The sequence below is a fragment of the Pagrus major genome, chromosome 15 (genome assembly GCF_040436345.1).
Source record: "Pagrus major chromosome 15, Pma_NU_1.0".
NCBI classification, from domain to species: Eukaryota; Metazoa; Chordata; class Actinopteri; order Spariformes; family Sparidae; genus Pagrus; species Pagrus major.
Genome location: NC_133229.1, coordinates 24,600,993 through 24,618,024, shown reverse-complemented (window position 1 = coordinate 24,618,024; position 17,032 = coordinate 24,600,993). Strand labels below are relative to the sequence as shown.

The 17,032-nt window shown below is 41.0% G+C and overlaps 2 protein-coding genes and 1 long non-coding RNA gene across 3 annotated transcripts; 2 read left to right on the top strand and 1 right to left on the bottom strand.

Moving 5' to 3' along the window:
• Positions 1-368: 368 nt before the first annotated feature.
• On the top strand, positions 369-5,092 carry LOC141008970 (multiple inositol polyphosphate phosphatase 1-like). Its single transcript, XM_073481349.1, has 5 exons — positions 369-1,047; positions 1,130-1,324; positions 2,615-2,712; positions 3,967-4,097; positions 4,411-5,092. The coding sequence occupies exons 1-5, from the start codon at positions 390-392 to the stop codon at positions 4,793-4,795; spliced, it is 1,467 nt and encodes a 488-aa protein (XP_073337450.1). The 5' UTR covers positions 369-389; the 3' UTR covers positions 4,796-5,092.
• Positions 5,093-7,646: 2,554 nt separating this feature from the next.
• On the top strand, positions 7,647-12,826 carry LOC141008971 (multiple inositol polyphosphate phosphatase 1-like). Its single transcript, XM_073481350.1, has 5 exons — positions 7,647-8,286; positions 8,369-8,563; positions 9,146-9,243; positions 9,639-9,769; positions 12,146-12,826. Exons 1-5 carry the CDS (start codon positions 7,698-7,700, stop codon positions 12,528-12,530), a joined length of 1,398 nt encoding a protein of 465 aa, XP_073337451.1. The 5' UTR covers positions 7,647-7,697; the 3' UTR covers positions 12,531-12,826.
• Positions 12,827-13,185: 359 nt separating this feature from the next.
• Positions 13,186-15,784, bottom strand: LOC141008972 (uncharacterized). The gene is made up of 2 exons (XR_012180111.1): positions 15,556-15,784; positions 13,186-13,738 (listed from the first exon to the last, which is right to left on the bottom strand). It is a non-coding gene; the product is annotated as an uncharacterized lncRNA (long non-coding RNA).
• Between the last annotated feature and the right edge of the window lie 1,248 nt (positions 15,785-17,032).

Here is a 17,032-nt window from a genome sequence, read left to right as displayed (position 1 = left end):
CTATTAATTTAAGTACTAATGACAATCATTGAGACAAAAAATGAACAGTCAGCAAATCAAAATAAGACACTGCAACTGGCAGCAAGTCTGCTTTCTTTTCTTTTAGCAGTAAAGTGAGATAAAAGCCGTTATTTAGGATTTAGGATATAATAAATATATATCACACAGAGCTCACTCAAACTTTATTTAATGCAGGAAGCCCGAATGAGCAACTGCACTTTAGAAACAAGCCCAAAGTTGCTTATCACAAACGGACTTGTCAACACTGCTTGTATACATAAGTACAAGTGAAAGCGGTCAATGTCTGTTATTGTGTAATGTGTAAAGTTTTGGGTCAGGCTCATGTTGCTGCTGAAAGCCTCCGTTGATTGGTGGGACAGCCCGACACGATGTTGACCAGTTTGTCTCTGGTAGGAGGAGGTGCATACGACCATACATCCAGGCTACCAGGCTGCATCATGCCGGACATTGTTTGGAAAGTCAGTGTTGTTTATTTCACCTCCATTATCGGCTTCTGCTGCTGTTTTCGTACCGACGTGAACCCCGAGGACAACCCAAACATCCCGGCAATCGCCAGACACTTGGCCACCAAAGGGAGGTACGAGGAAGTGAACCCGTATCTTATAGACGACATACTTGCTGTGAACAGATCCATCTTACAGCCTCCATCTGCGCAATGTCAAGAAATCCATCTGACCGCCATCATAAGACACGGCACAAGGTACCCGAACAGCAAGAACGTCAAGAAGATGCAGAAGCTGTACGAGCTGGTGAAGAGCAGCGCCGCGGGCAAGGAGAGCTGGCTGCGTGAGATCCAGACCCAGTGGAGGATGTGGTACACTGAGGACATGGACGGCAGACTCGTCCAGAAAGGTGTGGACGACCACAGACATCTGGCTGTCAGGCTGTCCAAACTCTTCCCCACGATGATCTCTGAGGAGAAGCTCCGAGGGGGATTCATCAACTTCCAAACCAGCTCAAAGCACAGGTGTGTCAACAGCACACTGTCCTTCAAGGCAGGACTGACAGGGCTGTGGGCCATCACAGGTATGACCTCATCATGACGTGATTATGATCAACATCTTACATTCATCTTCAGTTTAACGTGCTCCTTTTATTCTCTACCCAGATAAGGAGTTTGCCCACGCAGAGAACGATGCCCTGATGAGGTTTTTTGACCTGTGCACCAGGTTTGTGGAGGAAGTCGATAACAACCCGTCAGCTCAGTCAGAAGTGGACAAGTTCAAGCAGGGACCAGAGATGAGGAGGGTCCAGGAGAAGATCGCTGACCGTCTCAGAGTCCCATGCAATAACATCACATATGGTGAGTGTTGGAGAAAGTTGGGAAAGTTTTATCTACGTAAAAAAACATATAAATTACCACAGTGCAAATGATCAAGGTGCATCTTTGTCATCATTATGCAACACAGGATTGCACAATGAAATGCAGCTGTAGCTTCGAAGGAAAAACAGTGAAAACTAAACTATATTTACGAGGAAGATGTACAGTTACATGCACATAACACAGCACAACATGAGAACCAAAGTAAGTGACATTTTGCATGAAATGTAGATATACGTATGAAAGCTCTAGATGAGCTCTTACTGCCAGATTCATACTCCAAACACATGGGGTGCAGCATATCGCCAGAGTAACACTCCCTTAATAATGTTACAATTTGAGTGTTTTAAACTAAAATTTTAATAAACAAAGTCAAAAGCATATGCTCAAGTACAGAATTACAGAAAATTGTTCTACAGACCTTACAAGCTGCCTGCTTTTTGTCCAACTTTCCGATTCATATCGGTTCATTTGTACACCCCTGTTACCTGAGTATTTCCATGTACATGTTGGATAACGGAACAAGCGTTAACAATGTTTAGGCAGCATCGGCTATCGAAGAACGAGCGGCAATGTACATTTGCATTAGCACAAGTAGGACAACGAAATTAGGAAATATCCCTTTAACTGGCATTTTCCATTATACAACATGAACAAGTGCAAATGAATTATATTTCATGCACGGACCGCTCGGGTCTATACCAAACAAACATGTTTTCTTACATCAGTACTTCATTATAACAATGTTTGGTCTGTACCTTTATCAAATATTGCAGCTTCAGTGTTTTTGATATTGCACCTGGGCCATATTGTGATATCGATAATACCTTGATTAATTGTGCAGCCCTTTATTTAATCAAAGCGTTGTGAATATACAGAACTCTAGCTGTGTCCCAGCCTGAAACACACTGCAGACAGAAGATACTGCACACCAGCTTTTAAACACAAAAATAGTGAAGTAGTCAGTGTCCACTGGGTGGAGCTGTTTTCTAATTTGGAAGTCCCGAGGCCTCTGCAGCAGGCAGCAGTAAACTTAGTCTTTAATGGCCTTGAATTATTATTATAGACCTCAAAAATGCAATAATTGAACAAGAGATGCCCTTTTAGGTTCAGTTTAAAGATGAAGAAAAAAAAAACTGTAGTGTTACTAGATAGGAGGATAGTTTACAGTGCTTAAAGTGGAAGTACATGCTTTCTATGACATTTGCACATGGCTGCATTTTCAGTGTAACTTCACCACTGAACATTATTACACCAACCTCTCTCCTGCAGATTTGGCTGAGGCTGCATTTGACTTGTGTGCTTATGAATTTGCGATCAAGGCGGTGAACTCCCCCTGGTGTCAGCTCTTCGATGAGAGCGATGCAAAGGTAGGAGCAATTAGTGGTCAACAGTATGTAGATTTAAAGTGACAGCGGTATCAAATAACTGCCCTCAAGTCAGCTGTGATGTTTATGAGGCTGATTAAAGTCAGCCAGGAGGTATTTGAGCATTATTTCAGGTTCATTTATTCATGGCGTTAGATATAACAGCGAGAGCAAATGGGATGTTTTCCAGCACAATAGGCCTTGGTATTTTCTACTACAAAGGAACAAAGGATCTGTTTTATTCAACTTTCGCAGTAAGCCATGACAATGTGACAGTGAGACAGCATTCAAAGCTCCAGGATGCTAAAACTGAGGCAGCTAAATGAAATCCACCCATCAGCGATTTATTATTTAAAACTGTGCTTTTCTGTGCTTCTGCTCCAATGACACCATTGAAACATACTCTGCATTTTTGCCAGGAAAGAAGCCTACTGTTTCACTGCCACAAGTTAATTTATCTACAGGGCTGTTTATCACCAAGTGCAGGCTGTTTTTCTACATAGTACAAATAAAATAGTTCAAATTTAGCACAAGCAAAACTGCTTGGACTTTACAAAGGGCAAAGAAACAGAGAGGAGAGGGTAATTGTAAGGTTTATGTTTAACCCTTTCATGCGTGAATCTTTAAGTTGTTTTTACTCCTTAACAAGTGAAAAAACATGCCAAAAACTTTTTTCAATATATGTTTATATCTATATATATTTATTTCAGAATAACATAGAAACAGAACATTGAAGCTAGTAGACAAAAACAATGCCCGCTTCTTATTTGGGACATGGTACACCAGCTTAAATAGTTAAAAATGGCCTCCAAATATCCTTCCACTGTAGTCAACAGCAGGAAAGGGTGAGGTTTAATTTTGATAAAGGTCACAAATGAAGAGGCACTTGAATTAACCAGCGAGGCAGCTGATCGTATGGGCACTTAAGTCACCTGAGGGCACAGGAATGTTCAGTAACCAAACCAACTGTTGAATCCAACACAAACAGGACAACGCAAACAAACAGCTCAGTCAACTCTGGGTAAGAGGTACTCAGCAACGTCAACATTAGACAAGTCATCTAGATATCTTGTCTTTTGCTGTATTCATTACCTTGTTTGTTGTGGCTCGCTATTCATTCATTGAGAATCCCTCTGCTATTGTGTACATAAGAAAGGATGTTTTGTGTCTTGTGTTTGCAAAACCGATCTAAACGGGGATATTGTTGTTTTAAAAGCCCACGCACGTACAGGTTATCTTTTAACTATGTACCAACAGGTCATGGAGTATGCAAGTGATCTGAGGGAATTCTGGAAAAGAGGCTACGGTCACGACATCAACAGCAAGGCGAGCTGCGCACTCTTTCATGATGTGTTTAGCCGTCTGAACAAGGCGGCCGGCGAGAACAAGTAAGTGAACTTTTAAAGTGAGCTGAAGTCCAAACAAATATAAAAAAGCCTCAGTGGAACAGATAAAACAATCACAGGTATCATCGGTTTTATCAGCCTGTCCTTCAGTCTTGTTTGTTTCATTCTGTTTGCAAGTTTTTGCCATTTTGATTAAGAAATACGTTTATAAATCATCCATTAAAGGTAACATCCTCACATTTGAGAAGTTAGAGCCAGAGAATTTTCGCCTTTGATGATTAACAGATTATCAAAAATGTTGGCCATTAACTTTCCGGCAATCAACTAATCAATGAATTGACTTATTGTATGTCAGGTCAGGCCAGCAGGTGACTGATGCCGTGACAGTCCAGGTCGGCCATGCAGACACCCTCCTGCCATTGCTGACCCTTCTGGGCTTCTTCAAGGACAGCACTGCCCTGACATCCACCAACTACGCCTCTCAGACCCAACGCTCTTTCCGCACCAGCCACTTTTTACCCTATGCAGCTAACTTACTCCTCGTCCTATACGACTGTGGGGGAGGCGACCTGAGACTGCAGCCGCTGCTCAACGAGAAGACTGTGACTTTCCCCGGTTTGACTGACCAGAGGGCCTCCATGCCGCTCTATGAAGACGTCAAAGAGCACTACAGGGAACTGCTGCAAGGCTGTGACTTTGAGGCTGAGTGTCAGCTCTTCAAGCCTCCTGCTGATGTTTAGGCAGACAGGGTCGACTCTGGAAAAGACAACATTACGATGGCTTTATTGTGTTTTCTTTGCATGAACATATCACAGTATCAACTTGGCTTTTTAGTATTTTTCACTCCCTTTGACTTGCACCTGAGAAAAGGCAGATTTGGTGTCTCTGAAACACAGCAATGCCACCCCAGGGATGTAATTTAAAGTGTACCTGTACCATTACAGTATTACTACTTCTATATTGCTTAATTGTAAGGTTTCTTTCCATTATTGCACAAGAGATAACATGAATTAAAGTGTGTATTTTTGCAGCGTGAACATTTTCTATGTCCTGTTACAGTGCCGCCATTCTGACCATGTTTTATGATGCGGTATTTATTGAAATGTAATCATTTATATTGCCCCTCATGCCCAGTAGATTTGAACTAAAATGAATAGAGCAATTTGGATTTTTGAAAGCTGATTAGCTCTGCAATTAAAAGTCCACTTTGCAAAAATCTACTTTCTTACAAAGTGGAACTTTAAGAAAGTAACCTGCTTAATAGGTCTCCTTAAATCAATCCCTACTATTCACCTACACAATTGTGCAATTTTATTCCTTCTCAGATTTTTATGTCATTGTGTTCGGGTCACATGTTGGGATCACACAGCTAACTGAGACAAGATAGTGCCACACACTCATACAGGAAGCAGACATTGTCACACTCGCAATTTCAAGTATTATTTCCTCATTCAAACTGTCAGAAAGAAACTAGTTTAAAAACTGAAAATGTTGCAGATATGGTATACATTGCATTACATCAGTTACAAAGTACAAAGTTAAGTCAGTTATGCAGATTAGTTTACAGCCATTACTGATTATATTAACAGTACTCCTTCAGCTGCTTCTTTAAACAATGTTAGTCTACTACAAATAAACTTGCCTTACCTGCAGTTAAGCTCCGGGCTTACACAATATTTGGCATCCTTCGCCCCTTTTCCCAATATTTGTACTCTTTCAACTGCAAGTAACTAACCTTAAAATTACCTAAAATTATCAATAGGTTATTAAGGATTATCAGTTTTGAAGTTATGATGTCTATGTTGGAGAGATATACACTGAAAGTAGCATGCTAACCACATAGCCCCTGCCCGTCCAGGTTAAAAGCTCCTATGTCAGCAGTGTAAACACCAACACTCCCCTGGTCTGTGAGCTCCCAGTCTGGACCGCTAAATGAATGGCTAACCGTGCTTACTAGTTAACTGTGGCTGCAGTTAGCAGTTACCCTGACGATACAATAAGATATGACTTTATTCATCCCTCACTGGGGAAGATCAGCTGTTACAGCAGTGGTTAATATCTTAAGGAATTAAAAACAGGGAAAAAGCCAAGAAATAATAGAGCAATAAACAATAAAATGATAAAAATACAGAATGAACATTCCACTGCTAAAATAAAGACTATTTACACGCTATTAACTTTCTTCCTACAAATGACCGAGAAGGACAATTGCACCTGTTAACTTCACCTATAAAGGTAATAAATACATGGTCAGTAGTAATTGCACAGACATTAAATTGCTCAAGGTGTAAAAAAAAAAAAATGTCTATGGAGCCTTTTTGTGTTTTTGTTTCTGCTGCTCTTTGACGTTTTAAAACAAGTCGCCATCTTCTTCACATGTTTAGGTTTGTTAAAAGAGCTTTCTTCAACCATGGACGAGCTAGAAAGTTAAAGAGTAGGCCAAATCATTTTGGGGGTATTTTTTGCAACAGGATAAATCACCTACAGGACTAACTTTTATGCTAACTTTTTTTTAAAAGTAACTTTAAAATAAACAAAAATTGTCAATATGTTATGAAAAAATAACAGTTTTGAAGTTATGATGTCTATATTGGAGAGATATCCACTGAAATTAGCATGCTAACCAGTTAGCCCCAGCCTGTCCAAGTTATAAAAGCTCCTATGCTAGCAGTTTAAACACTAACACTCCCCTGGACTGTGAGGACCGCTAAATGAACGGCTTACTGTGCTAACTAGTTAGCAGCAGCTACAGTTATCAGCAGTTAGCGGTTACCTTGGTGACACGATAAGGTAAGGTGTTTTTATGGAGCCATTTTGTGTCTTTGTTTCTGCTGTTCTTTGACGTTTTTAAAACAAGTAGCCATCTTCTTGACTTGTTTAGATTTGTTAAAAGAGCTTTCTTCAAACATGGACGAGCTAGAAAGTCAGGAGTGGAGAAAACTAGCGTCAACAGAGTATAAAGAGTAGGCCTAATCATTTTGGGGGTATTTTTTGCAACAGGATAAATCACCTACAGGACTATCTTTTATGCTAACTTTTTTTAAAAAGTAACTTTAAAATAAACAAAAATTGTCAATATGTTATGAAAAAATAACAGTTTTGAAGTTATGACGCCTATATTGGAGAGATATCCACTGAAATTAGCATGCTAACCAGTTAGCCCCAGCCTGTTTAAACACTAACACTCCCCTGGACTGTGAGGACCGCTAAATGAACCGCTTACTGCGCTAACTAGTTAACGGCAGCTACAGTTATCAGCAGTTAGCGGTTACCCTGGTGACACGATAAGGTAAGGTGTTTTTATGGAGCCATTTTGTGTCTTTGTTTCTGCTTTTCTTTGACGTTTTAGCCAACATAATTTAGAGAGTTAATGTTTTAGCTACAGGATAAATCACCAGCAGGACAGGACGCACTTTTATTACTTTTTTTTTAAAAGTTATAAATCAAAACTTGTGTTCAAGCAGCACTGTGGTTAAAAGCGGTCAATGTCCCTTATTGTGCGTTATGTAAAGTTTCGGGTCAGGCTCGTGTTGCTGCTGAAAGCCTCCGCTGATTGGTGGGACGGCCCGACACCACGTCACCAGTTTGTCTCTGGTAGGAGGAGGCGCATGCGGCCATACATCCAGGCTACCAGGCTGCATCATGCCGGACATTGTTTGGAAAGTTATTGTTGTTTATTTCACCTCCGTTATCGGCTTCTGCTGCTGTTTTCGCACGGACGTGAGCGCCGAGGACAACCCAAACATCCCGGCCATTGCCAAATACTTCACCACCAAAGGGAGGTACGAGGAAGTGAACCCGTATCTTATAGACGACATACTCGCCGTGAACAGATCCATCTTACAGCCTCCGTCTGAGCAATGTCGCGAAATCCATCTGACCGCCATCATAAGACACGGCACAAGGTACCCGACCAGCAAGAACGTCAAGAAGATGCAGAAGCTGTACGAGCTGGTGAAGAGCAGCGCCGCGGGCAAGGAGAGCTGGCTGCGTGAGATCCAGACCCAGTGGAGGATGTGGTACACTGAGGACATGGACGGCAGACTCGTCCAGAAAGGTGTGGACGACCACAGACATCTGGCTGTCAGGCTGTCCAAGCTCTTCCCCACGATGATCTCTGAGGAGAAGCTCCGAGGAGGATTCATCAACTTCATAACCAGCTCAAAGCACAGGTGTGTCAACAGCACACTGTCCTTCAAGGCAGGACTGACAGGGCTGTGGGCCATCACAGGTATGACCTCATCATGACATGATTATGACTAACATCTTACATTCATTTTCAGTTTAACGTGCTCCTTTTATTCTCTACCCAGATAAGGAGTTTGCCCACGCAGAGAACGATGCCCTGATGAGGTTTTTTGACCTGTGCACCAGGTTTGTGGAGGAAGTCGACAACAACCCGTCAGCTCTGTCAGAGGTGGACAAGTTCAGGAAGGGACCAGAGATGAGGAGGGTCCAGGAGAAGATCGCAGACCGTCTCAGAGTCCCGTACAATACCATCACAGACGGTGAGTGTTGGAGAAAGTTGGGAAAGTTTTATCTGTGCGAGGAGCGTACACATCACCACGCTGCAAAGGATCAAGGTGCAACTTAGGCGTCATTATGCAACACAGGATTGCGCAATGAAATGCAGCAGAGTGACACTAGAGCTGCTGATATTCTTAAAACACATTTAAATCTATTCATTGTTCATTTATTGTTCATTTATTACTAAAAACTTTACTCTACTTAGTACCAAATTACACAGTATTAAATAAACTGGAAAACCCACTCAAATAACGTTATTAACACAAACACTAATACAGTATAAGTATTTGTCTGTATCAGGAGGATAACAGTATGCAGAACTTCATATTTCACTGAGTATTTCCACAGTAGGTGGAGCTGTTTCCTAATCTGTACTGTATATTAATGTATTGAGGCTCCACTAGATGTCACAGGCCTCAAACTGGTGCAGTAATTCAGCAGTACACACCACAGTGTTAAGTTTCAGGTTAAATTATCACGTCGTCCCAGTGCTTTTTGTTGTGTTTCATCATGTGTTTGATTTCACGTCTCATTAACATTTGACTTCAACCTTTCCCCTCCAGATATGGCAGAAGCTGCCTTTTACTTATGTGCCTATGAGTTTGCCATCAAGACTGTGAACTCTCCCTGGTGTCGGCTCTTCGATGAGGTTGATGCACAGGTACGGGCTATTAAGGGGTCAATAACCTGAAGTGCTTGTTGTAAGTTTAGTCGTTTATAAAAATGTGGAAGGTAGTGACACCCTTGATTACATGTTGTATTACTTATTCCTATGTAATCTGTATTGTCTCTGTTTAATAAACAAATAAATACAGTAAATGATAAAAAAAATAAAAAAACAAGGCCAAGTTAGAGAAAGACTCCTGCCTAAACAGTATGTAGGGCTTTTCTATGCTTTGCTACTGTATTCATTCATTGAATGACACAAAGAGTGTTTTGTGTCTTGTGTTACAAGCTGACCTAACGCTCAGGTAACCTGAAATGTTACCTTGCAAAACAAAGACCGACTGACCCTGTATCCAGACCACTTATGAGTTTTTCTATTTGGTTCAACAGGTTATGGAGTACGCAAATGACCTGAAACAATTCTGGAAAAGAGGCTACGGTCATGACATTAACAGCAAGTCGAGCTGCATCCTCTTCCATGATTTGTTTAGTCGACTGGACAAAGCAGTCAACGAGAACAAGTGAGTAAATTTCCTCCGGTGCTCAAAGTGGTGTCAGTTAGTTGGTTGGTTTGTCAGCAGAATGAACTTGTGTACAGCTTTATGCAACATTAATAGGGAGTTTTGGGTTAAATTTGGCTATCGAGTGGAATTATTATCTAAATAATAAGATCCAATTTACATTAGATCACCTAGGGGCACCACCCTTGAAGAAGGGAAAAGATAGCCAATTCACCAAATCAGTCTCAGAAAAAAGTACTCAACTCTCATTTTGTAACTGATTAATAATTAACTAAATAATTACAACCAAAATTACCATAACAGCTAGTAATGCTCGAAGGATTTTGGAGTCCTTGACAGAGTAGAGGTTGGCAACTTTCACTCTTGTACAATATTAAATAGACAGCATGAAGGTTCAAAAGTTTTTATTTAACACAAAGATGAAAACACACAACCTAACTAACATGTACTATATACAGGTGTGTGTGTGTGTGTGTGTCTGGAAGAACAAAAGTAAAATGGTGGCTAGGGTTCAAAGTACCATGACGCACAGCATGGACAAAGGAAGACTACAAACAAAATGGCTGATCAAAAGGGACTACGAGATGGCTGATCGAAGGGTTGGATTAGATGGTGAATCACCACTTGGTTCATTGATAGTAGAGAACAAAGAAACTGGTGGTGCTCACTGACATCACGTGGGTGTGATATGCTCCTGGCTGAAGGAGTGTGTGTGTGTGTGTGTGTGTGTGTGTGTGTGTCACATGATGCCAAGTTAGAGAAGATGGTTAGTTGCATGCAAAGACCCTGAGTCTGTGTGATGCATAATTCAACTAGCGTCAAATTAGCCGTGTCGCAAAGGAAACTGCCAATAACCTGATCTGAGATAACAATAACACCCAAACAGTGAACAGACACATATATTGAACACATGTGCATTATATTAACCAGAGTTAAAAAGTCCTGTGCTTAGCCTTGCTATGCTATGCTGTGTGCTATCTAGGCCCAGTTCAACGTTACCAGTCTTTGAAGAAAAGGTGCTGATGGTTCCTTGGCTGATGGGCCAAGCAGGAGAAGGTTGTGATTCAATGTTGAACAATGCTGTTCTTGCTGTGGAAGGCCTGATGAAAGACAGCAGGTGGAGGAAACTGGTCGTTCCATTCCTTTGCAGGGATAGCAGTTCAGTGCTATCTTGCTTCGTGTTCCTTGGATTGTGTAGTTAGCTGGTCAGCTTTGCGTTGCAGCTGCTGGCGCTAACTAAGCCGGAATACTAGCAGGACCTTGCGTCGCTGTTGTGAGGAGAAGTTCTTTGGGCCTGCTGGAAATGCAGCTGTTAGGCCCAGCAGAGTCCAGGAGAAGAGGACTTGAGAGCAGGCAGCCCTGTGGAGAGAGAGGTGGAGAAGAGAGAGAACAAAGGAAGGAGCTGGAGTTTTGACTATCTGGCCACACTGACCAATAGTAGCTCAAAGCTGAATTTGGAGCTAGGTGTGAATACGGTGGAATTCTGGGAAACTGAGTTCAGTTCAGAGTACATTTTGAAATCCACAATGAACGACTTCATCAGTGGGTCCCAACGGCAGGAATACTCAAAAACTACTAAACAGATTTTCACAGAACTTGGATGGAGGATGGGTGTCGGTGTGGATCTGGATAAAGAGACAAATCGAGGATTGTTTTCTTACTTTCTTAAACATTCATAGAAAAGGCATTTTTCTACATTTTCCTTAATTACTTCCACTTAATTCATGGATCTTTATGGAAAAAATCAGCCATATTTAGTAGTTAGTCCTAAATTTGTCTGCAGTTACAGAACTCGGACAACACTGGACTGTTACCTAGTTACTTAAAAGCATTTAACTCTCTTTATACTTTCAATCTGGTTGTCAACTTCTGAGAAAAATCATCAAACATTGTTAATACGATGAGCTAAGATTACAACAATTATTGTGCTGATCAATTCATCCATCAGTTATCAATTGTTATTCTAGAAAATGTCAGAAAACTGTTAAAAAAAAAAGAGAGAGAGAGAAACAAAGACAGTTCAATCTGGATTAGACCAGATCCAGATGTTGTTTGTCCTGCATGGCAGGTCAAGCCAGCAGGTGCCTGAAGCTGTGACAGTCCAGGTTTGGCCATTTGGATTTAAAAACAAAGATGTATAAAGTGGGAGCCAGAGATTTTTCACCTTCACCAATAAACTTTCTGCCAATCAATTAATCATTTAATTGGCTATTTTTTTCAGCAGTAATAATCTAGTTTTAGGTTAGTATTTGTAAATTTGCTGTTTGGCTCAAAATCTGGCTAAATTAGCTCTTGAGAGGATCTTTTCCAAACTAGTGTCTCCTGCCTTATAAGATACAATCTTTGTGACCAGATGTTGTTTCTCCTGTATGTCAGGTCAGGCCAGTCGGTGACTGAAGCTGTGACAGTCCAGGTCGGCCATGCAGAGACCCTCCTGCCACTGCTTACACTTCTGGGCTTCTTCAAGGACAGCACTGCCCTGACATCCACCAACTACGCCTCTCAGACCCAACGCTCTTTCCGCACCAGCTATATGTTACCCTATGCAGCTAACTTACTCCTCGTCCTATATGACTGTGGGGGAGGCGACCTGAGACTGCAGCCGCTGCTCAACGAGAAGACTGTGAGTTTCCCCGGTTTGACTGACCAGAGGGCCTCCATGCCGCTCTATGAAGACGTCAAAGAGCACTACAGGGAACTGCTGCAAGGCTGTGACTTTGAGGCTGAGTGTCAGCTGTTCAAGCCTCCTGCTGATGTTTAGGCAGACAGGGTCGACTCTGGAAAAGACGACATTACAGTGGCTTATTGTGTTTTCTTTGCATGAACATATCACAGTATGAACTTGGCTTTTTAGTATTTTTCACTCCCTTTGTCTTGCACCTGAGAAAAGGCAGATTTGGTGTCTCTGCAACACAGCAATGCCACCCCAGGGATTTAATTTAAAGTGTACCTGTACCATTACAGTATTACTACTTCTATAGTGCTTAATTGCAAGCTTTCTTTCCATTATTGAACAAGAGATAACGTGAATAAAAGTGTGTATTTTTGCAGTGTGAACATTTTCTATGTCCTGTTACAGTACCACCATTCTGAACATGTTTTATGATGCTGTATTTATTGAAATGTAATTTCTATAGTTTTTTAATATTTCATCATTTATACTGCCCCTCATGCCCAATAGATTTGAACTAAATTTAATAGAGTAATGTGGAGTTTTAAAAGCTGATCCTTCTCAGATTTTTATATCATTGTGTTCGGGTCACATGTTGGGAACACACAGCTAACTGAGACAAGACAATGTAGTTTGCCACACACTCATACAGGAAGCAGACATCGTCACACTCGCAATTTCAAGTATTATCTCCTCATTCATACTTTCAGAAAGAAACTAGTTTAAAAACTGAAAATTTTCCAGATATGGTATACATTGCAAGATGTATTTATCTTCTCAGTCATACAAAGTCCATCAGTTACAAAGTACAAAATTAAGTCAGTTATGCAGATTAGTTCACAGCCATTACTGACATCATGCAGTGAAGCTCCCAGCTATTAACAATACTGAACGATGCCCTGATGAGGTTTTTTGACCAGTGCACCAGGTTTGTGGAGGAAGTCGATAACAACCCATCAGCTCTGTCAGACGTGGACAAGTTCAGGCAGGGACCAGAGATGAGGAGGGTCCAGGAGAAGATCGCAGACCGTCTCGCGTTTAATACATTTAATATCTGATACTTTAAGACTTTTACTCCAGTGCTACTCCTATAAGTGACTTTAACTTTTCTCAAAGTAATACTTAAACACATAACTTGTGTGTACTTCTTACGTTCCTGACTATTGTCAAAATAAACAGCATCTTACATATGTTTGGTTCAGTTGAGGGATGGCGAGGCCGATGGCATCACCGGTTGATCTGTGTGGCTTTTCTGCAGACTGAAGTAGGTCCACTGAGTCATGGAGGTGACAAATTCCCTGTAAAAACAAACAAAAAATTATGTAATTTAGAAGAGTAGAGGGAAAACAGATGTTTTGTTCATTCATTATTAAAAACTGACAATAGTTAGTACCAAATCACACAGTATACAATAAACCGGAAAACCCACTCAAATGTCTAACATTATTAACACAAACACTAATACAGTATAAGTATTTGTCTGTATCATTGGGATAACAGTGATAGTATGTAGAACTTCATATTTCACAGTGAGTATTTGCACAGTAGGTGGAGCTGTTTCCTAATCTGTACTGTATATTAATGTATTGAGGCTCCACTAGATGTGACAGGCCTCAAACTGGTGCAGTAATTCAGCAGTACACATTAACATTTGACTTCAACCTTTCCCCTCCAGATATGGCCGAAGCTGCCTTTTACTTATGTGCTTATGAGTTTGCCATCAAGACTGTGAACTCTCCCTGGTGTCGGTACATCGATGAGGTCGATGCACAGGCACAGAAGTATAATTGAAGTGCTTGTTGTAAGTTATGTTACTCTTAGTCATTTATAACAATGTGGAAGGTTATGACACCCTTTATTACATGTTGTATTACTTATTCCTATGTAATCTGTATTGTCTCTGTTTAATAAACAAATAAATACAGTAAATTATATATAAAAAAAACAAAAAACAAGGCCAAGTTAGAGAAAGACTCCTGCCTAAACAGTATGTAGTGCTTTCCTTTGCTTTGCTACTGTATTCATTCATTGAATGACACAAAGAGTGTTTTGTGTCTTGTGTTACAAGCTGACCTAACACTCAGGTAACCTGAAATGTTATCTTGCAAAACAAAGACCAACTGACCCGTATCCAAACCACTAATGAGTTTAACTATTTGGCTCAACAGGTTATGGAGTACGCAAATGACCTGAAGAAATTCTGGAAGAGTGGCTACGGTTTTGATATTAACAGCAAGTCGAGCTGCATCCTCTTCAATGATTTGTTTAGTTGACTGGACGAAGCAGTCAACGAGAACAAGTGAGTAAATTTCCTCCAGTGCTAAAAATGGAGCATTGTGTTACAATACATTTTTACCTCCAGCCGTGTCTGTTAGTTGGTTGGTTTGTCAGCAGGATTACTCAAAAACTACTGAACAGATTTCCACAAAACTTGGATGGAGGACGGGTGTCGGTGTGGATCTGGATAAAGAGACAGATCCAGGATTGTTTTCTTACGTTCTTAAACATTCCTAGAAAAGGCATTTTTCTACATTTTCCTATATTACTTCCACTTAATTCAAGGATCTTTATGAAAAAAAATCAATCATATTTAGCTGGTTGGTGTCCATAGCTGTGTTCCTAACAAAGTACTTTCGGCATAGTACCCTTTTGAACCCTACATAACCTATGGTAACTAAAAACACACTGGAGTCTCGCATGTATCACTAGCCCCATTCACACTGCCCTTTGAGTGCGGGGATCCTGCGCCAATTCTCCGCATCCTCCTCTGTGTGAAAGTTTCAGATGCGACGAGGGGAGAAATTTCGCTGCGCCTCCGGAGGTAGTATCAGAGGCGAACCAAACCTGTGTGAATGGATAAGCCGGCAGCGCAGAGTGGGGGCGTGTCGATCAGATGGTGTTCACAGTCTGATAACTAAACAGGTCCATCACTCAACAAAATAAAGAGAAATGTCCCACAAAGCAACGTTACAGGACCAAACAACAGTAACGTAGTAACTGGTCGTGTCTTTGGCAACTCTTTGGCAAGCCTCTGTCATCCTGTCTGTCCCACCGACTCTTCGTCACATTTCTGCCCGAAAAACAGCGTCTGTCCCGGCAAAACACTTTAACTCACCAAGTGTTTGTCTCCTTCCACTATTGTGTTCTTGTAGTTACTGTCTTGAAACAAATCGCCGCCACGGTCAGCCCTCCCGACTAAGGCTTCAGTGAACTTTCCCCCAGAAAACAGCATTATTTATGTAATTTAGAGCGAAAAATATAACTTTGTCTCTTTCCAGGATGTATGGTGAGTCAGGATCTCATCATGACGTGTACCGTTTGCCGTATGAATTGACACACTGGTGCGCCTTTACGCCGGAGCTGCTTGGTTCTGTGTGAACAAACAAAGGCGGAGAATTGGCAAACCTCAGCTGCAGAGATAACGGGGCTTCTGTGTGAAAAGGGCTAGTCACATCATGACTTGTCAAACTGGAAATGTAAGACAACATACACTACAAAACATGCACACAGACATACACAATGTTCTTGATCCCCTGCAATTGTCAGTTATCTGTTGACAAGTTACAAGTTTACAAGTTTGATTTTGTTTGAAGCTTAAAGCCTTAAGGGGTGTGGCAAACTTGTTGAATGAGATTCTTCATCACCAGGATAAGATTTCAGTTGCCACGTGCGCTGTGGTTTTGTTATATTTTGTGTTCGGCTATTTACCTTGTAAAAAAAAAAAAGAAGAAAAAAAAAAGTTCAATCTGGATTAGACCTGACTCAGATGTTGTTTGTCCTCCTGCAAGCTATGACTCCTGCCACTAGCCCTTTTCACATAGTTGTTTATCGACTAATTCAACAATTAGTCGATAAACAACATATAAACGTCTATACAACGTCCAGAAAAGACGTATAAAAAACTTTCATTCTGGCTCCCCAGAGGACGTCTTTTAGACATCTTGGATGTCCATAAATGACATCTAAAAGACGTGATCTAGACCACTTTTCGCTCACTGGGTCTATGAAGACGTCAAAGAGCACTACAGGGAACTGCTGCAAGGTTGTGACTTTGAGGCTGAGCGTCAGCTGTTCAAGCCTCCTGCTGATGTTTAGGCAGACAGGGTCGACTCTGGAAAGGACGACATTACAGTGGCTTTGTTGTGTTTTCTTTGCATGAACATATCAATGAATTTAAAGTGTACCTGTACCATTACAGTATTACTACTTATATAGTGCTTAATTGCAAGCTTTCTTTCCATTATTGAACAAGAGATAACATGAATTAAAGTGTGTATTTTTGCAGCGTGAACATTTTCTATGTCCTGTTACAGTACCGCCATTCTGACCATGTTTTATGATGCTGTATTTATTGAAATGTATTTTTTATACGTTTTTATTTCATCATTTATATTGCCCCTCATCCATCAGTTACAAAGTACAAAGTTAAGTCAGTTATTCAGATTAGTTCACAGCCATTACTGACACCTTGCAGTTTAGCTCCCAGCTATTTACAATACTCCTCCGGCTGCTTCTTTGAACAATGTTTGTATTCTCGGAGGAAAATAAGGTCCCCAGAACACTGTTTGAAGCTAGAAAGGTGGCAGGGTCCG

Coding starts and splice junctions, on each gene's coding strand:
- LOC141008970 (XM_073481349.1), top strand. CDS start 390: ATGTTGACCAGTTTGTCTCTGGTAGGAGGAGGTGCATACGACCATACA. Junction 1,325..2,614: donor ATGCAATAACATCACATATG/GTGAGTGTTGGA, acceptor TCTCTCCTGCAG/ATTTGGCTGAGGCTGCATTT. Junction 2,713..3,966: donor TCGATGAGAGCGATGCAAAG/GTAGGAGCAATT, acceptor ATGTACCAACAG/GTCATGGAGTATGCAAGTGA.
- LOC141008971 (XM_073481350.1), top strand. CDS start 7,698: ATGCCGGACATTGTTTGGAAAGTTATTGTTGTTTATTTCACCTCCGTT. Junction 8,564..9,145: donor GTACAATACCATCACAGACG/GTGAGTGTTGGA, acceptor TTTCCCCTCCAG/ATATGGCAGAAGCTGCCTTT. Junction 9,244..9,638: donor TCGATGAGGTTGATGCACAG/GTACGGGCTATT, acceptor TTGGTTCAACAG/GTTATGGAGTACGCAAATGA.